General features: G+C 43.4%; 1 protein-coding gene across 3 annotated transcripts in view; it reads left to right on the top strand.

Annotated features, from left to right (window-relative positions):
* The window catches only part of DGKI (diacylglycerol kinase iota), a 396,321-nt gene that overhangs the window by 279,805 nt on the left and 95,289 nt on the right, over window positions 1-21,227 (top strand). For all 3 annotated transcript variants that reach the window (XM_074366970.1, XM_074366972.1, XM_074366971.1), the window contains one exon: window positions 10,295-10,395. In XM_074366970.1, the coding sequence (XP_074223071.1) occupies window positions 10,295-10,395 (101 nt within the window). The remainder of the gene's footprint in view (window positions 1-10,294; window positions 10,396-21,227) is intronic.

The following is a 21,227-nucleotide window of genomic DNA, read 5'->3' on the forward strand; positions in this document are numbered from 1 at the left end:
AGTGGGGTTTAGAGGATTCTGCGAGTCTTTCTTCTTGGATTTCTAATAAGGAGACATGGGGTAGTGGGAACACATCTGTGTTACCAGCAGGGCGTTCAGCTTTCCAGCAGCTGCAGGTTCATGAATAGGAGAGTTATGATGCCACGTCTCAGTGGCAAATGCAGTGCCACTGAGCATTCCAGACCTTACCTGGCAAGCCACTGTCAACCCGGGGAAAAATGAGTCAAAACGCAGCACGGTAAAATACCACCTATTTAAGAAAAAACAGTTGTGCAAAACTTCTTTCCCTGATATCCAGGTTTGAGGAAAATACATGTCTTTTTATGACACGTTTCCTATGGAGGGCTAAAACCATTTCAGGAAGTGTTTCCTGGATAATGCCATTTATTGTCTGGCCAGTGCTTGCTTTTAATTTTCTTGATGTGAAACAAAGCATGGAATCTGCTCACTGAGCCTGTCTCCTGGGGATGCAGAGCTACTTCCACACAATTTGCACGATGACTTTTCGATAAGAACACATTTTGTGTTCCAGTTTTGCTCAAACTCATTGGAGTTACAACATCTCTCCACCTCAGTAGACAAGTTATATTTGTTTTCACTCCATTATTGCTTTTTGCATTTTTGGCCACTGCATTGTTTGGTTATTTTTACTTATAAACAATTCTAAAATCTTGATTTTTTTTTGTAGATTTATAGGTGAAATAAATGTTAAATATTAGAACATTATATGTACTCAATTTTTTTTGTAAAAATGTTTCAATGTTACACAGACACCCACTGGAATACCTCCACGTGTTTCAGCAAAGCACTTAGTTACCAGAGGAAACATGTCAGGTTGTAGCCTAATTTCGTGTCTTTCAGGATATATGTGAAAGGCCGGGAGTGTTTCCTTCTGAGAAATGATGCTTTTAAATTATGCAAATCCCACCACTTGCTCCAAGCTCTTTTCCAGCAAAGAAAGTCAGTTTCTTTATCAGTTGCAAGTAAGAGCAGGGTCTTAGAACAGTTAGCGATTGCAAACCCAAGGGAAGATTTTTACCATTGAAATAGCAAATAAATGTACGGCTTTCCCTTTATTTGATATATAGAGATTGAAACCTGAAATTAAAAAATGTCTTCCTTTCTCAGCACTTGAGATGTGAAGCCAATTAGATGACTCGCGAGTAATATTATCCTATTATGTCTCATTGGTTCAAGCCCAGTGGTTCCTCACTTCATTGGAGAAAGTGATTAATGACCCTCTCTACTATCAGAACAGCAAAATAATCCTCTGTGCTACTGCAGGCTGCAGTACTCAGAGTAGCTCATATTGGTGTTTTATGGTAGATATGGTAGACTCTTAAGTCACTTTTAATACAGGAAACCTTCATTATACAGAATTACTTCATAAGGTAGAAATGACTTGGGCCGGGTGTGAGGCAAGATGGGGCTGGAGTTCTCCTCACTCCAGCTGTCCTTCATCTCAGCGATTTGAGTTGGTAGGCTTCTACAAACTACAGAAATGTTCCTTCTACCTCTGGTTTCCATCCTTCTTTATTTCCTCTGGTATTTGTTTCCTTTGCCTTTCATCATGATATTTTCATATGCTTTAATTGATTTTTTAAAATTTTATTATTACTTTTTTAATGGAGGTACTGGGGATTGAACCCAGCACCTCCTGCATGCTGATGAGCGTGCACTCTCCCACTGAGCTATACCCACCCCCTTTATATGCTTTATATACTCCAAATTTTATACTTTTTAAGCATAAAAGAGTATTAAAAGTATATAAGTGGGAACTGAAAGTCTAAAAACGTTTTTTTCCTCTGAAAAGGTTGTCATCCCTAGTTACCAATTTAGCAAATATTAGGGGAGGAGATTCAATTTTCATAAGACTTAAATCTGTAGATGGGATCTAATCACAAGTAGAAATTCTTCTCCATCCATGTTAACCAGAGGCAAGCCGGAGAATCAGCTCCATTCATAAAGAGAGCACAGCAGTGATTAAGACGTGTGAGCTTTGAGAATATTTCTTGTTTATTGGCTTTAGTAATGGGAACTGATTTTTCCTTTGAACCAAGTTCTGTGGAGTGGTCCTCATTCTGGCCAGTGATGCACCATGCGTGTCACACATGATTAGGTGGAATGAAGAGCGTTGTCAGTTTTCATGAAAAATAATTCTTCTCATTGCAAAACTAGCAAGTCTATTTGGGAAGCAGTAACTTAACACATGTTGAAAGCCTCATATTTAATACACACTGTGGGAGATGTAAACATTGCTACACGTATAGCTTGTCATTCTTTTTTAAAAAATTGAGATAGTGGATTTACAGTATTACAGTTTCAGGTGTACAACATAGTGATTCAGATTTTTTATAGATTATGCTCCATTTGCAGTTGTTATAAAATACTGGCTGTGCTATGCGGTATATCCTTTTAGCTTGTTTTGTACAGAGTGCTAAAAGAAGGTACCGAGATCACCACGTCGCCATCATGTTTGCGCTCATGCTGACCGCTGAGTCTGCAGTGTGACGAGGCCGTGAGTGGGGGCCAGAGCATGGTCTCCGTGCAGGCTGGTGGTGGTGGCGGCTTGGTCTTGGTCTGTGAGGGGTTTACGGGAGAGGGTGGAGAAGCCTACACGTTGGAAGATATTTAGAAGAGGGGAAAGAAGGAGCAGGCAGAAATTTCGTTGGGAAACTAGGAGAGCATTTGGGACTGAAATCCAGGAGAAGGCTTCAGGGAGCAGGGAGTTAGAACCACAGTATGAAATGCTGCTGAAGGGAGAATCAGGGGGACTAAGAAGTGACTTTAAAATGCACAAATAAAGGGAAAGGAGAAAGTGAAGAGAGGCGTGATCTTACGGAGAAGAGAGTTGGAGTTTCTATGACTTAAAACATACATCTGTGACTCTGGTGCCCGGAAGTTGTAACGTGAAGTGTCTGTGGGGTGGTTCCGCATAAAAGCCTCAGCACTGGGTGACTGAGGCACTGGCCGCTAGGGCATCACTGCCACAAACAGAAACGGGTGGTGAGGAGAATGTGAAACACTGGCCAAGGCTGTCAGCCTGCCTGTCTTCCCTGCGGCAGGCGGTGAAGGTGCTGAACGTGTGGGTCTGCTGGGTGACGCCGCAGCTCCTCCTTCCTCGTGTTTCCTCCTTCAGGTGCCAGGGTCATGACGCTCCGCAGGGGAGACAGTCGGTAGGAACCACATGCTCACTTCCCTCTACTGCGAACTCACTCACTACAACTACACAAGTGTAGAATTGTGTTACAGTTTCAATGGAAGCATGAAAATGTGCCTTTCAGTGTGTATTGGAAGATCACAAGAAAACTTTAAAATGAAGTTTAGTTTCAACAAATGGCATGAACATTCTTGGCTATTTGGTCCTTACAGCCTGTTTTTAATTTATTAGCCATGAAGTCAGCAAACACTTCTTTGATATGCATTGAACTTCAGTGCTTAAAGTTTACATTCTTTTGCCATTGGTCCTTGTGGCTGGTTCCCTCAGTGACTTAAAACCCAGTTCCAACCCAAATAGTAGAAGAAAGGTCAATAAACAGAAACTGTGGAGAGAGATTTAGGTTCTTTAGAAGAATGTGCAGATGCATAGAGCAGTCTGAACAAAGAACAGGGCACTTCCACCCTGTGTGTCAGTCCTGGGCGAGGATCCAGCGGAGGCTGAGCAACCACCGGAAGATGCGGTCGGGGAATATAGAGTCCGATGGAGGGCAAATACTGAATTAGACGACATCTAAGATCTCTCCCGACCCTGTAACACTTCAGTTTCATTACCTTGTTGGAGATCTGGAGGGATGGCCGTCTCAAATAATGTGTAAGCTGTGACATGTCCTACCAGCCACCTCACATCCATTTGGATGTCTTAAGGAGCTGAGAATTGATTCAACTTCTATCAAAAAGAATTAACAATTTTTCAAGGTACTTTCTCCAGACAAACATACTGGACAATCGGAAGTCATGGCCAACCGCCGCTAATGTGATTTTGGCTCATCCTTGGCTCCAAAGTCAAAAACTCCTTTACAGTTGGTTTCACATTCCTGCTGCATTGTTCCAGGCAAGAGACAATGGTGTTATGAATTCTGTCTGAACTTGGTGGGTGTCAGAAGTCCATTTAAAGTCTCTGTCCGGAAGCCTTGACTCAGTGCGGTTTTACTGCTCACTGTAAAGAGACCCACTCGGGGGTGGTTTTAGATGGGTTATTGCCAGGTGTCGTTTGAAAATGTCCCAGGGTAAGCTGTGGCTGTTTCTAGGAAGTTGCTAAAGGAGAGGTCATTGAGTATAATTATATTTAAATGAGCCCCAGCTTGATAGTTGACGAAAGGATGTGGTGGTTAATGTTTCTGGCTCACCATTATTTACTGAAAGAACAGGCAGTCCTGAAATGGTTCACATGCCTTTCTGTCAGGGACACGCTGTTCATGCGGGTGTTCTTGCCTCTTTATCTGTGCAGATCCCACTAGAGCTAAGATTCAAGGGAGCAAGAGAGCATAATCCAGCGTGGATCTGCCTCCGGATCTAGAGAGCTAGATGGACAAAGGACAGAAAAGGGCAGCCGAGCCAGGGTTTCCCCGGGGCTCCCCAGGAGAAGAGTCTCTGGCGAGCATCTCAGATGGTCTGATGCTAAACTGTGCTAAAGCCTCAGGGCCACGCAGAGCCCCCGAGGGATTAGACGTTCTTGCATTTCATTCATTTATTTGCTCCAAAATCAGTTACTGTAAACAACACAGACCAGGCTCTGTTTCAGGTGCTGGAGCTGCAAAGAGGAGGAAGAAATAGTCTTTCATGCCAGGAATTCACATTAGAAATTAATATTTTAATCAAAGTCCATTCATAAAGCAAGAGCCAATTCAAATGACTCCTATTAAAGATTAGTTAGAAACATAATTGTGTTTAGGTTATGACTGAATAGAATCTCACGTCTACATTTCTTGCAAGAAAATAAAGCAGCTACTACTATGACTTCTTCCTCTTCCTTCTCCTTCCTCCTCCACCTTAAGAAAGAAAGGTAGACAGAGTTGTGATGCTTTCTTGCCACGCAAAGGAAAACTTTATATATGAGTTATATACATATATATATGTGAGTTACATGTATATGAGTTTGTTATATATATAACAAAGGCCTGGTTAAATTATAGTTTATCAAAATCAGTGAGTCCCCATAGTGGTTTAGGGGTGAGTCTTACACTGAACCATTTAAGAAATGTTAAAACAGGACATTTGCTAGATACAAAATGTGGAATAATTATACGACTTTAAGGCTCTCCTCTGTAACGTGAATTAAGATTTATGTTCTTGATATCTTTGAGTAGAATATCTTGGAGTCATTCACAGTCCCCACTCGCATTCTCATCCGACAGACTGTAGACAGTAACTCGGAATCTTGTTTCCCTGCCCATGTCAGCAGACTCGCATCCTGCTGAGGTTTGAGATATACTAACTGCTGTTTAAAGTTATGACTCTGGCTTCTGCCCTGATGTTACTGTCCGGGACTGGATTTTAAAAAGTCCCGTAGAAACTGAAAAAACATCAGGATGCTAATAATAGTAACAAAACAACAATAATACATTTTTCTTGAACACCTACTATATACCAGGAATGTGCTCGTTGCCTTAGGTGCATCTTCTCATTCAGGGCTCACTGCATTCCTATTATCAGTCCCGTTTTCAGATCAGAAAATGGTTTAGAAAAGGTAACTTCAGAGCTCTCAATGTCAAATGTATATTAATTGAAAGAGTTCAGATTGGAACAGAGATTTTTCCGACTCTGCATCCTGCTTTATGCGGTGTGCTATACTGGCTTAAAAGTGGTGTTACTCCCGGGTGGTTCATGTTTTCAGGGAGGAAAAGGAATTACGTGATGTCAGTCGTCTGGGAGAGGGAACAGAAGCTCCCAGCTCATCCGCTCCGTCCGTAAGTGGTGTCGGTGTGTCGGAGATTGGAATGAGGAGCTTGTTATCAGTCTGAGAGAGACAACGTGTAGTAAAGAAACTGATTGAAAGAATGAAGAAGCTTGAAGGCAGTAAGGGAGGAATTTGACTCTACTGGACTGAAAGTCTTTGAAGAGTCAATTAAAAAATCTATTGGCAGGAACCGCAGGAGAGCAGTGTCATGAGAATTAGATGTGAGTTGTGTCCAGAGCGCTGTCTTGATGGCACTCCGCTTACCCCCCAACATCTCAGGGTAACAGATATGCATACAGTGGACAGGGAAGGTGTGGTCTTGAGATTCTGGAAGCCCATGTTGGTGACTTTAGCTAGAAGTGCTCATATTATGGTTCTTGAGAAAGTCACAATGGGCACATCTGGGAGTTAGGTTCAGAGCCATGAGCTTCTGCTCTGCACAAGGAGTTCGTTCTTGCTGTTTCAGAGGAAATTCGTGAAAAGGCGACAAATTGAGGCCATTGCTCAGAGATTGCTGAGTCCTTCTTAGGAAACTTGAGAGGTTCCATGGAAGTCAGGCTTGGAAATCCTGATATAGAGTTAAGTCAGTAGCTACAAGAGTAGCTGGGGGTAGATGTTGGCACAGAGGCAGACTCATTTTTACCCGGGTTGTCAGTCTCTTCTCTGCGCTACTAACTTTCCTGGCAAAATTTAATTTTAGAAAACTAATGGCAGTGCTATTCCCCAGACTCCAGGAACAGCGCTGTCATCCTCCACCCCCACCAGCCGTCTGTGGGACACGGCACTAATATATTTTGACAGAAAGGGACACAATCGAATTACTTGGCTTTCATTTTGTCTCTGTGTCCTCTTCTCCCACACGTTCTAGTTGTCTGTGTTCATGTTGTTGTTTGGCCTGTAAAATACCGAGTGGCAGAAGGTCTGGGAGAATCCAGACACCAGCCGGGCTAGACAGCTTCCCTCCGGAGGACGCCCCGCAGCTGGTTGGGGGTGCCCGGGGAGTTCCCACACGTGCCCCAAACTCCTCCCAGCACCTGCAGCAGCAGATGCCGTTGAGTTTTAGGTGGAACCTTACCTACAAGAACAAGTTTCAGAGTAATAATTATACTGATAATAGCTAGCATCGAGCACTTACAATGTGCCAGACATCATTCTAAGCACATCACCTGTCTTGACCCGTTTAATTCTCATAATATCCCTGTGAGGTAAAGATTGTTACATTCCCACTTTTCCCATTATGAAACTGAAGCAGAGTTTCTGGGTTAACCAGTGATTGGAAGAACTTTTCTTCCAATCCAGGCAACCTTACTTGGAGTCTGAGCTCTTAACCACTTTGCTGAGTGGCCTCCCATACCTGCTGTTTACACCAGGGTCCAGAGAAATTCGGAGGGATTTTCCATCAGGGACTCTGTGGGTGAATGCCCTGAAATTTCCTGATGGGCCTGATCTGGGTCACCGGTGGGTAGCAGGCCAAACACCAGGCACCCTGGGCAGAAGGCTGGGTTTCAGCCAAGCTGCTGCTGGTGGGAAAGTGGGATGTGCTGTTGGTTGTTGGGGTAAGATAGGGGGTGAGAGCAAGACAGCGACTGTGCAGGAAGGTGGAAGGTGGAGGGTGACAACTGGTTCATGAGGGTCTCCATTCTCTTCCATCCTGGAGATGCAATGAGATCATATGTGAAATCATTTCGGATCTGGAAAGTTCCATTCAACAACGTTTCCTGCTGTATGTCCATGGTGTGCCACCTGTATGGAGGTCAGCGAAACTGGTGGGAGGCTGTGGTTCAGGAGGCAGTGGTGTGTGGCTGGAATCAGTGGGTGCAGGTGAGAAACCGGGAGGCAGAAGTGTGTGGACGGGGAGCAGGCACTGATGGGTTTTGAGAAAAGGGGTCCACACTGGTGAGCCCAGGGGGAGCTCCCTGGAGGAGGCTGCGGGGACCAGTCTGCATTGGTTCTCTGAACCTGATTTCCCTCTCAGCAGCTGCTGACCTCAGTCTTCGTGCCTCCACCTGGAGAAGACTGAGGTGCACTGCCCTGACATCTGCCGCCACCAAGACGTGTTTTGGTGGAGCTCTTTCAACCGCCGCCCTCCCCCTTTTTTCATGACAGGGCGCATCCTGCGGCTCCAGCTTCCCTCTGTCTGCCACGCTTGCAGGAGAGTATTTGCTGATTGTAATCTTTGCCATTCACTCACATGAACTTGAAATTTAAGAGGTCATACCCCTCTTCGAACTTGGCATAAGCATTTTATACAAACATCGTGTGGTCACTCTTAATAATTCTGCTTGCTGTCTACTTACGTTTAATACCTAATGCTCTAATAATCCTCATTTTCACTCCTGCCCTGAGTTACCATTTATTTATGTATTGACATACTTTAAAAATAAGTATATTATTTTTCTAAAAATGATGGTACTTGGTCTGAAATAACCCCCTAATCCCACCTTGTCTAGGCAACCGCCTAGAACAGCTGATGGAACGTTTTCTTCGGATGCTTCTCTACAGATTCCTAAATTCCACAGTTGCCACATTTAATTTTCCATGACTTTTTTCACTTAGCAATAGGTTGTAGTCAGACTTTCCTCTACGTGTAGACACTCATTTGTAATATGTGCCCCGTGTTCTCCTGTTTGAGTGTATCACAGTTTACTTAACCACCCTTCTGTCGACTGTTCGTTGACTCAAGTCTGTGCACCACATGGAGACCATCTGACTGCTCATCCAGGCTCTGTGGCTTTGCCGTCAGATCTGTGGGACTCTTGGCATCGCAGAGTAGAAGGAGCACGAGAGGGATGAGTGAAGAGTCTGGGACTCTGCTCCCAGCTCTGTCACTTAGTGGCTCTGGGACCTTAAGGCATTCTGCCTTTCTGAAACTCAGTTTCCCGCTCTGTAAACGGCGGTGTGGGCACGCGTGCCATGTAAGGTCTGTTCTGCTCCTTTACAAATGTGCTCCAGACCGTATTTCCTGCCCCGACGTAAATACTTATGTCAGTTTTAGTCATCAGTGCCTGGTAAGGGGGAGTCTGGATGGAGGGAGTTGCTATACTTTGCCCTAAAATGAGTTTTTCAACAGGAGAATGTAGTTAAATTTTTTTTCTCTCCCTCTCCTGGAGCTGCGGTAAAATTGTGTGCGTGTGTGTGTGTTTGAGTGTTTGAGATGGGGGTAGAGGTGTCCTGACAATATTTTGAGTCCTTCTACCCTTTCCATCCTTTTCCTTTCTTCCCTCTCCCTCCCTTTCTTCCTTGCTCTTCTTTCCTTCCTTTCCCCTTTCTCTCTTTCTCTCTCTTTGCCTTCCTTCCTTTCCTTCTTTGCCTTCCCTTCCTGAAGTGAACTGAGGAGTCATTCTTTCTGCTTTAGCCTTTGGGGACTTTTATCCTGTAATACAAGGAACAAGAAGCAGCATGGACGGGTGGGGACTATGCTGTATTAATATAGTGACTAAATGTGTTGATCCATAGTGGTGATGATGGAGATCAAATTATTTCACTTGACTAGTGCCCATGATTAAACTGTTTTGAAAGTTTTCATTAGAAACCACCAAGGAATCCAGTAAAGACATTCTGAGGGTGAATAGGGTGCTTCCGAAAGTTGGATTCTACTCCTTTTAATTGTTGTGCCTACCCTGAACCACTTTGGATTGAGTTCTTCTAAAATGAATTAAATACTTCATTCTCTACCTAAAGAATGTACGTTGTATGTATTTAACAATTGGTCTTCCTTTTGGGGTGCTCAGCGCCACCGTCACAGGTAGCATTCATTGTGCTTTGCTTTGACCGAGAAGCGCTCTCAGAGAGATCGAGGTGTGTGGAGCCATTTCATTCTCAGTCCTGTGCTTTCTGAATTCTTGGTCTGCTTTTTATGGTTTTTTTGTCTCTTCTGAGAGCCAAGCTGTCATTGATCCTATTTGGCTGACAGGGACGTATTTTCCTAAAGCACTTTTCTCCAGCTACACACCACTTCTCACCATTTCAGATTAGCTGCATCTGACTTACAGTGGAACCAAACACATGATCTTACTGGAGTTTTTTTTTGTTTTTTTTTTAATGGAGGTACTGGGGATTGAACCCAGGACATCGTGCATACTAAGCACGCTCTCTACCACTGAGCTATACCTTCCCCCACCACTGGAGTTTTTAATAAGTTAGTAGAAAAACATGAATGACCTCCAGAAGCCTTTTCTGCTTATTTCCATGTTCTTAGGTAAATTCCAGAAACTTGAGGTTTATGACATGTTCTTTAGATAATTGTTGTTTTCTGGTGAAGAACCCACAATCGTGGTTTGAATGTGAGCTCCTCCTTCTTAGCATGAAGAGACAATATTGCCTTTAGTCCGTCCAGGTGCGTATGACTCTCAGTCCCTCTTTCTCCTTAAGTCTGACCACCCGGTTCTTCTTTTTCAGTCCCCAGTCTGTCCCTGACCGCCTAAGGATCCGGGTGAACAAAATCAGTTTACAAGACTATGAAGGATTCCACTACGACAAAGAAAAACTCCGGGAAGCTTGTAAGTTGGAGGTTTCTGATGGATTTCATGTGGTCAGCCTGTTTTCAGCTTCTTGGTCTCCTTGGTGTGATGGATAGATTCATCCTGTGTCTGAAAGTCAAGGTTAGAGAAATGAAGGGAAGGATGGTAATGTGTGAACCCCAGGTGATGGCTGTATGGGCTGGAGAACATGGAACTGGGAAAGGAAATTCTAGGAATAAAATAATTCTGTCTTGATGCCATGTTAGGATCTCTTGGTTTATCAACCATTAAGTCTCAGGTTTACCTAAGATGAGAAAGGCAGAAAGTTGATGATACCACATGGTATCGGAACATCTAGAAAACTCTTAAGACAGCACACTTCTCTTCCCGGAACCTGCATTCAAATACTGTCCTCATTCTTCGTGCTGGTGTGACAGCTATCTGTGAAGACACACCCTTCAGTTGTGTGTTGTCAGAGAAGGGCCCACCGAATACTGAATGCCATGGTAAAGTGAATCATTGATGAGGTGCCAGTGTTTCTGAAATCTTAAATTGAGTCAACGTATAAATGTCTTCTCAGTGTTCATATTTTCCATATGCTTCTTTAAATATATAACTGTTAGTTCACCTTGTACATGACTCCGTATTTATTGGGCATTTTTATGTTGCAGTCACTCTTTTAGACCCTTGTCTGTATCATGATATATGAGGGAATTGGGTAAAGTCGGCCAGCAGAAGTGAAGACTGCAGGTGTGCTGGACATTAGGGTTTTGGGCTCCTTCTTAACTGTGGGGGCCAATACTCAAGTGCAGTAAAGTCAGGGAAGATGGGGGCCAATGTCCAAGAGCAGAGTCAGCAATGCCAACACAAAGAAAGGAGCAGAACCGGAGACTGATGAACTAAAACCCAAACTGTCTCCAAGTGTGGACCTCCCCCGAGGTGCAGAAGATGCAAATGGTTAGAACTGGCAGGAATGGAGTAGGGGGCACGTTCCAGGGATAACAACTTCTGAGCTTTGATTCCTGAACCTGTGATCTGGAGTGGAGTGTAGTGGGTGGAAATCCTGAAATCCAGGGACCGTCTGGGGTGGGTGGGAGGTGGCGTGAGTGAAGATCCACTTCCCTGGTAGCACAGTCACTGAACCGCCCAAGGAGCCCTGTGTGGGCGTGCTCTCGCCTTCCCTCGCTGCCGCAGCTTCCTCAGCCCTCTTCGTTCTTTTCCATAAATGCTGGCACCCTTCAGTTTCTCCCCAGCCTTCTCGGTCCATCCTTCACTCTCCTTCCCTTTGGTGGGAGTGTTTTAGGTGAAGCAGAAGCAACTCCCTGAACCCCTGCGGATTGTATTTTTTCATGTGAATGAGGTCATATGTGCCAGACTAGCACACGGTCTAATTTAACCCATAATGTGGTGGACGTATGTATTTGCAGTGGGAGGTGTAGTTACAGTGTAAATGAAACCAACTTTTAGAGGCTACTGATTATAAAGAAGAGTGTTTTATGTTCTTTCTCTTACAAAACTCTAAACAAATAGCTTACAGGTTTGAAAAATTAAAAGACTGGATCACAAGCTAGTAATACTGTGCAGCTTACCATCAACAATGAAGAGAGTCAGTGGGAGTGGCGGAGCCTTTGAAATTTTTGGCTGAAGTGAGATTTGAGGCTTATCTGTAGATTCCAATGATCCGTCTTTTCTGTGGCATTAATGGTCCACTGTTGCCAGAGGTAATTGTGATTGAGTTTTTACAAGAAGATGGTATTTCCTGGCAAGGGCTTCACTCATCATATCTTAGGTGATAAAATGTTTATGTGAGGGAACTTCTTATATTAGATTGGGGGAGGTGACTTTGTATAAATATAACTCCAGTAAATTCAGCCATGTCTTGGGACCCAAAAGAACAAAGAAGCTCTCAAAGAGGGAATCAAAGCGGTATCTCATTCTAAAGATGTAGGTTTGAAGAAAACAACACGTGAGCTAGAAGTAAAAGCAGCCAGCTCTGTCCTTCTGCGTTTACTGTATGGTGACGATGCTGCTGAGCTGCGGTTTCTCAGGAACGTTCGTCCTTGGGGGTTTATGCATTTGTTCCTTCTCACACCCTTTTTCCTGGCTCCAACTCTCAAGTGACTACAGATTGACGGGAAGGCCAACAGCTGAAATTGAGTTTAAAGGCAAAAGCCAGTTCAAATCCATATGTGCAGTGCATACCAAAATATGTGATTTCAGAAGCATTAATGAAATTAAATGCGTAGAACACGTCTAGATAAAAGGGACTCTAGGAATGCTCTCTGACCTGCGTCCCGGAAGAACCAAGAGAGTACATCTTCAGTCATTCATTTCTTGTCAGTGTCCAAAGTCCAAACCAGAGTAGTCCTGTGTTCCTAGGTTTAAAAAATCAGTTCCCTTTCTTGGTGATACACCACATGATTCACCCAGGCAGCCGTGGCTGTTTGCCTTCACTCTTTAATAGAATCTTGCTCGTGTGTTTGGATCACTATTCACATTAGATTACACGCCTGAGTGTTTGTTGTCTACAGAGCCCTGCTTCTGTCTCTAAGGCAGGACTCCTCAGTCATTTCAGGATGGCAGCCCTTTTAATCGCCATGCCTATTTTGGCAGAGAGATTATGCTCTTTTAAATAATTCCTGTCCCCCTTCCATTTAGCCCCACCTCACCTGGGGGCATTTCCTCAGAAATATTAACACAGAGATGGTTAGTCTTTGCCAGTCCCTCCCTCTGCTCTTGCTTAAAACAATTTGAGGTTTTTTGTTTTTTTTTAATGGATTCCTGAATTATTAATCCTCAAGATAATGGTTATGATGTCCGAAAGAGGAAAGTCTATTCAACTTGAGGTAGAACATGAAGCAAAAGTGACTATATTAAAAAAAAATTCTTACAGTAAAACTGTAATAATTATAGCAGAAACTCACTCCCATAACCTGAATAAACTATATAAATGAGTTCTTAATAAAGCTTGTAATCATGTAGTCTAGGCAAAGGGTCATCAGTTTTTTTAAATCTCTTGCATTTCTAACTACAAAAGAGTTTCACTGACACATGACATGTATGTTTATATCCAGAATAACTTGATACTAGCCAACATCTGACTCTGTCTCCTGGAAACTGCCTGAACTTCACTTCTGGCATCAGCTTACTCTGCACTTTTGAATTGCTGAGATAATTCATGTGAGTCCAGGGCCTACGACACAAAAGTAAAAACCAGTTTGGAGCTACTTGAAAACAGATGTAGGCTACAAAGATGGGGAGGGAAGCTAACATTTGTTGTGTATCAAATACAGTGTTCAATAACCCCTTTACATGCAGTACCTCAGTACACTGGATGTTGTCTGGACATTCACAGTTTAGTATGTCTAGATAATGTTTAATACCTCAGTGTATTATTATCTTGCTAAGACTAATGATTGTGGCTACTTAGATGGATTGGGTAGTTGTCCTGATGGAATTTCCTTGTCTTTTGTTTAATGACTTATTAGAAGAGTCAGAAATGTTTGTGTTTGAATCTCACTTGCAACCTTGACGAAGTAATTTTTCTGATGACCGAATCTCTCATCTCCCAAATGAGAATGTAACTGCAGCCTCGTAGGTTGCTGGGGGTGAAATGTAATGCTGCACATGGAACCCCTGTGGCGCAGTCTGGCAGCGTTAGTGAGCTCTCCCCAGGTGGCAGCTGCGATTGTTGTGGTGGTTGTTACAAAAGACCCGACTGTTCCATCGCCCTTCAACTTGCAGGTTCAAAAGCCAGACTCGGAGCAGCTGCCCTCTCTCACGTATCCCCTCGCTTCACATTTCACACACCACTGTCCCCGTCCGACTCACTTTCAAAAACAGAATTGAAAACACTAATAAATATTACAGTAAGATTATGGGAAGAATATTTCAAGTAATCATTGGATTTACTTCTCTTGTGTCAACTAGTGTAAGAGATGCCGTGATGGCAAGAGAGCTAACCTGTGAAACGTATCAGTGCTGGACGCCTGTACTTGACTTGGTCAGATACCTGCCAACTCCCTTTCTTAAGTCCTTATACATTTTCTTAAGTGTATCATCTGGTATCCATCACTGAATTTTTTTAAAATAAACTTTATTTTGGAATAATTTTAGATTTACAGAAAAGTTGCAAAGACACTACAGAGAGTTCCTATATGCCCCTTACCCAGTTTCTTGCGTTGTTAAACATTTCATATCACCATAACACATTTGTCAAAGAGACCGATAATTGATTTATTACTATTAGCTAAGCTCTGGGCTTTCTGTTCTGGGATGTAATCCTGGGTGCCACATGCGTTGAGTTGTATGTCCCCCCAGTCTCCTCTGGTCTGTGACAGTTTTTCAGTCTTCCTTCTTTTCCCCCCGTGACCTTGATGGTCTTGAGGAATACAGGCCAGTGTCCCGTGAACATCCTACTCTGGCTTCGTCTGTTGTCTTGACTCATAATTAGACTGGAGTTGTGGGTTCTTGGAAAGAACGCTGCAGCGGTGAAGTACCTGTCTCATCCCATCCTGTCTAGGCTGGCTGCTGGCCACAGGACATGCTTGTGATGGGAAATGAGCACTTGGTTGAGGTTGCATTTGCCAGCTTTTGCCTCTGTACAGTGACTGTCTTTTTCCTTTCCCTGTGCTATTCACTGTAAGCGAGTCACTGTGTCTAACCCAGCTTCCAAATTGTGGGAGGTGGATCGTTGGATTTTTTATTGTTCCCAGTTTTTCTGTTTGACTCCATTGCATCTGATAAATCTACCAAAATGGTGGAGCCATTCACTCATTGACACATCCATGCTTCCGAAAACTGTACATTCGTACTTGTTATGTGCTAGATACCACCCTAGATGCTGCGCACTGGAAGATGAAACCAGGACATCTAACATTCCAGTGTCATTTATTCCATACACATTTCTGGAGTGCTTACTCTGAGCACAGTGGTGGAAAAAGAAAAGCAGAAATAATCCTTGATTTGCCAGAGTTTCTTCTCATTTGATGAGGACTATGAAAGAGCTATGGAAACACTATGGATCTATTTTCTTAGTAAACATCATTTAAATAAGTAAAGGAAGGGACGGGATACACAAGAATGAGGAAAGCCAGTCTAACCACTAATTAGCTGAATGACCTTGGGCAATGCATTTATCCTCTTCAGGCTTCAGCTGCCTTATCTGCTAAATGCAGTGGTTAAACTCGGTATTTCCTAAGAACATACTGTGTTGTAATAAATGTTTAGCCCTGTAGAAATTACGTAAGACTTAAAAATTTTTCCTTCTGACAAGTTTCCTTAGGAAAGTTTTTAAAGCTCCCACATCATTCATTATAATGAGTGTAAGCATCAGAAAATCATGTCAAGTGCATTTTGCTTCATGAATTTGCTGAAAACACTGATTTTTATCCCCCTATCGATTGCTTCATCTAAAATTGAATCTTTCCCCATCATTTAACAAGTTGACAACAGGGCTGTTCAGTAGAGATTAGGCCTCCGTTTGGTTGGAGGTGGTGTTGAATTTTGAAATCTGCCCGAGGAGTTAAATGATGTCAGTCTGCCCTCGGAAGGGCACTGTCCTTTCCTTTGTACGAGTTTATTTCTATGTTCATGCTTTGACATCTACCCAGAGTTCTGTGCTTAGTGTCCTTTACTGTTCTTCCCCATCTTTTGTCTGTATCTTATATTTATCCTTAATAAAAATGTAATGATAATAAATAAAAATATAGTTAACACATATTACACTATTACTCTGAGCTAGCAGATGTCTTAACATTTCTACACATATCGTGTAACTCAATTCTCCCAACATCTCTGTAATAGGTAGCAGTTATCCCCATTCTATGTACAGAGTAACTGAGGCACAAAAAACTTAAGGAAAGTGTCTAAGGGCCAGACATTCTGAATAGTTTATCACTATGCTCCCTATTTCTTCCAAGTAGTAGCTCTTATTTTCTTCTATAAGATATCTTTAATAGCACATTTGTTTTTAAATCACAGTCCCATTTCAAATACTTTTTTTATATTTACATGGCCCTTACCTTAATTTACTAGACTCTGGTTTGTTGGACAAGTTTCTGTTTCTGAATCTTCCTCTACCCCCAAATAAATCATCTGTTTGTAAGTTCCTATTTATTGACTGCTTCCCATATTTCTAGTTCTACTTCCGACGACAGGGATCCTGAAAAGTGCCTGCCCTCATAGAGCTTATATTCCATTCGGAGAGACAGACATGTGAATCCGTAGTACAGTATAGCAGTAAGTGCTGTAAGGGGAAGTAAAGAAAATAAAGAGTGACAAAGGATCCTATTTTTGATAGGGTTATCAGAGAGAGATTTTCTGAAAAGGTGACATTTAAGCAGAGACCTAAAAATAAAGCAGACACCTGGATTTCTGAGGGTAGATTATCCCAAGGCAGAGGGAGTGGCTAGTGCAAAGGCCCTGTGGTGCAAGCATCCTTGGAGTATTTAATGACCAACAAGGAAGTTTATGTGGCTGAAACCTGGTTAGTTGGTTGGACAGAGGAAGGAAGTGATTCTGAAGTTGTAGGACAGGGCTGGCATGTGGAAGGGGCTTGTGGACCAGGGAGAGGGCTTTGGGTTTTATTCAGAATGTAATGAGAAGGTACAGGAATTATCTGAGAAGGAGTACAACTTGTCTGCATTTATTCTGAATAATTCTGGCTGCTGAGTGGAGAACTGACTGCTGGGTTGTAAATATAGAAATAGGGGCACCAGATACCAGGCTAACGTGATATTCCAAGTGAGACCTGTAGAAGTTGAAGGAGTTCAAGTAGCAGAGTTGGAGAGAAACAGCTGGATTTTGGACCTGTTTTGGAGGTAATGCTGGCAGCATCAGATGATGGATGAGCTGTACTGTGTACGAGGAAAAAGTGATTCAGGGATGCCTCTTGAGGTTTTGGCTCAGCAACTTGGTGCACAGAGGGAGGGCAGATGTAGAGGACCCATGGGCCACCAAGGAGCATACAGTGAACCAGAAAAAACAAACAGGAGAGCTTGCTGGTTAAAAGCCAAAAGAAAAATAGTTCATAAAAGAAGCGTGACGACCGTCGGATCGGATACTGTGTGGGGGTGGAGAGCCATGCACGCTAAGAACTGGAAATTGGATTTGGGCAGAGGCTGGTTATCAGTAACTTTGCGGGAGGTTGTAGAGTGAAAAGGCGAAGGTAAATAGAGTAGGTTCATGGGCAAATGGGAGCAAAGGAAGTGATTCCACATAGATCACTCTTCTCAGGTGTTTAACTGGGAAGGAGAGAAGAGAAATGGGACGGAGGCTGGTTGTGGAATCGAGGGAGGGTTTTCTTGTCTGATCTGTGAGACAGTAGAGCTCTGTAGGCTGGTGTTGTATGCTGATGGGCCTGGCCACCAGAGAGCGGGAACCTTAGTCAGGAGAGAGGGCCATGCCCTGAGCAGGTGGCCATGGGCTCTGGGGCAAGTGGAGGGTGGGGGCAGGCCCTGCGGAGAACATGCAGGGAAGGCAGAGGAGCGGGTCCCAGCGGCAGGTAGGTAGGGGGATTTGGCACCAGGGAGAAGCAGAAGTTCTATTATGATTACTTTTATTTCCCTAGCGACCTAAGAAGTAAGCGTACAACTAACAGTAGGGTAAGGAAGTGAATCCGTGTTCAGGGCTGAAAAAGAGACAGTTTGAAATAGCCATTAGAAGAGCAACACAGTGAGTGGCTTGGGCAGAATGCTGAGCAGCGCCTTTGATCTGCAACTTCGAACTCCTTGGCTTTCCATGAGCACAGAGACCCTTTGTCAGTTTGTCAGTTCTTGGGGGTCTTCTTGGCTTATACATGAGTTCACTGTCGTCTTGCAAGTTCCAGGACTCACGCCAGGGGCTATTAGGCTGAAAGATGATGATCTCATTTTTAATATAATCCCCTTCATTATCGAATTCTGTTTGTGACCCAAAGCCATGCTTTGTTTATGAGAAACTAAGAAGCGATTCCAGAGCTGTACTTGGTTAGGTGGTAATGATGTCAGGCCCAGGCGGGGAGACAGCCTCTTCGTGTTGGCAGTGCTGTTCCAGCCTTCTCTCATTGTTAAAACTTAGCCTTTGGTAAAGAGAACAATCATTTACAGGAATATTCTTAAGTCTTTGCCCAAAGGAACATTTTTTTCCTTGTCGTTGGTTTATCCTGTGTATAATACACACACAATAAGTAATTCTCACCGTCTGTGTGCCTACCTGGTCCATCGTGTGTCACCTTCCAGGGCTGCCAACTCTGGGATATGAACTCAGATGGTGGTTAGGTTTCTTTCTGAAGCCTTTCTTCTAAGAGTTTTGCAGAAATTTGTTTGTTTTTCATTCATCTTGTTAATGTGTGTGTGGTCTGGTCTTAGCCACTGCAGAGTCACGACATCATATTTAATAATAAGTAATACCACTTAGGGTCTGCCCAGTGCTTCCCCGTTTACAGAGGGCACTCGCACACACTGTCCCACGCATCTTCATGGGGATGCTTTCAAAAGTGGCCTCACACAGGGTCACAAAGCTGCAACAGGATTTTAATAAGAATTCACATCTTCTCTCTCCTATTTTAGTATGCGTTCTAATACACAGCCCTACTTCTTTGTAAAGACATGGCTGTACACTTATAGAAATGTGTTTTAAAAAGGACTTTGGGATCATAATTCTTGTTCTTGGTTGGGTTCCCTGGGAAACACACTCTGAGACTTTTGAGTTTTACATGTAGGAGATTTACTGGAGATTCTCCAAGAGGGAACAATAGATAGAGTGAGGAGACGAGGACTGGGCAGAGGAACAAATTGAGCTGTGATGTCGTTGCAACAGAGGACTCCCACGGGGACTTTTGGATCTGGGATGGCCTTTAGAATTGTCCCAGTTGAGGCAGGGTTATTGGGCACAGGTCAGGCTGTTCCCTGGGCGGAAGCAAACTGTGAGTGAGGTAGCCTCCTGCTGGGGAGGGACTCGGCTGTGAGCTCTCAGCAGAGCCTGCACTTGGAGCAGCTGAGGGAGCCAGTGCCTCAGCCCCATCAGGGAGGCGGGGCGGGGCATGTCTGTTCTGGAAGCACCGTCCTGTCTACGTAACCCAGCACCTGATTTTTGAACCAAGGTCAGGATATAACCACCCACATACCAAAATCCTTGAGTCCATTCATGCACTTCTTGGTGTAACGACCGTTTATGGATCACTGACTATGTACCAAGCACCGTCCTAGGCACTAGGGATTAGCTTCATATAATCCCCATCCTCCACGTTCCTCTCATTGTATCTTTTGGCCTGACCTCCCTGCTAGTCTGAATTCAGGAACTGGGACACAAGCTAATTACTATTAGATACCTCAGAAATAGCTAAGGAAAGTGGAAACCCAAAATGTTAATGCTGACCTTTTCTTAAAGTTCTGTTTGGCATGAACTACTATGAAGCCAAACAGCCTCCTTTTGGAATTTGAGTAATTAAAATTGGAAACCTAAATTCAAGGCAATATAAATTTCAGGCTGCTCTTTCTAGCCAAACATCGTGGTCAGAGATAACTCCAAAGTTTGATCCTCAACAAGATGGATATTTCTTCTATATATTGATCCAATTTATTGGTAAAGACATTGACCTGAACAGAACCAAGGACAGAAATAAGTGCTAGTTAAAAATAACCTCTCTGCAGATTGACTCAGAACCACAATTTTATTCGTTACTTACAGGGGTAAAAGCTGCAGGCCTTTCATATTTCATGCTGGTGGAAAGCACTCTTTCTTAATTCTTACTGGGCTTCCGGGATCACTGGTCCACTGCCCCTCTTTTGGAGTCACTGATGACAAGCAGGGTCAGAGCGTTCCCTAGGTCGTCAGATGCTAGGAATCTGTCTGCTTCCGACTGCCCCAGTTCACATCTCTGCACAGCAGTTGTCTGTAATCTTTTTGCCTCCAGAAAGGGACTTGGGCCCTTAGAACAGATTTTAGGAAATCTGTTATTAATTCTTCACATACATCCAATCAGTCTTCACTGGAATGGAATTCCTTCTATCAAAAACAGAACTTTATGTCCTTGTCAGTAAACTTTCATATTGAGTTGGAATATAATCCTGTTTTCTGGAACTGTCTGACCTGGACTTCTGGTTTCTCTTACTTGTTAAAAGACAGTAGTGGGCCTTTGTCTACACTTATCCTTGGATTATCGCTGGCAATACATGAAGCAAGTTTATCCAATGTAGGAAAAAAGAAAATTCAGGCAACATTGAACATGTTAGCCATGACTGGGTTGCATTCTCCCTCTGATTCCTTTCATCTTGGACATCTTTTTTCTTTTCTTTCCTGGATTCTTTCTCACTTATGCTTTTCCACTCATCACATGCTGCTGTATGCTGATGACTGGAAAGGTAAAAAGAAAAGGATCGATTACTCTTATTCCTGAGAGGATGTGGTCTGGGCTTTGGGTGGATGTCTGGGGAGTTACAGTGTCCACCCCTGCCCCTTCCTCCACCTGCTTTTTATTCTCCAGGCTGGAGAACAGCCTTTCCCCAGTTCTGCTGGTAACAACATTCCAACTCCAAAATCCCTTTCGGATATTTTAGGTGTTATTAGTTGCTTTTGAGGCATTTGTAAGTGATTCTTATCAACCATCATTCCAAGGGCTACTTAACTTTCATACTATTTCCACACTCTCTCCGTCCCCTCCTTCCTGTCTCCTGCCTTCTTCCTTTGCCAGCACTCTGTGGCTCACTGGCCACCATCTACTGTGGTGTTAGGCAAGTGTCTGAGAAGGTTTTAACTGCCACCATGAACAACTGAATCGCCCTGGTTCCTTTTCCCTCTCACCATCCATTTCATTATGGAGTTGATTCTTAATGTCTCTCTCAAGTATCTCTCCCTTATCTTTGCTGTCACTCCTCTCTTCCAGACCTCAG

Source organism: Camelus bactrianus, chromosome 7 (assembly GCF_048773025.1).
Source record: "Camelus bactrianus isolate YW-2024 breed Bactrian camel chromosome 7, ASM4877302v1, whole genome shotgun sequence".
NCBI classification, from domain to species: Eukaryota; Metazoa; Chordata; class Mammalia; order Artiodactyla; family Camelidae; genus Camelus; species Camelus bactrianus.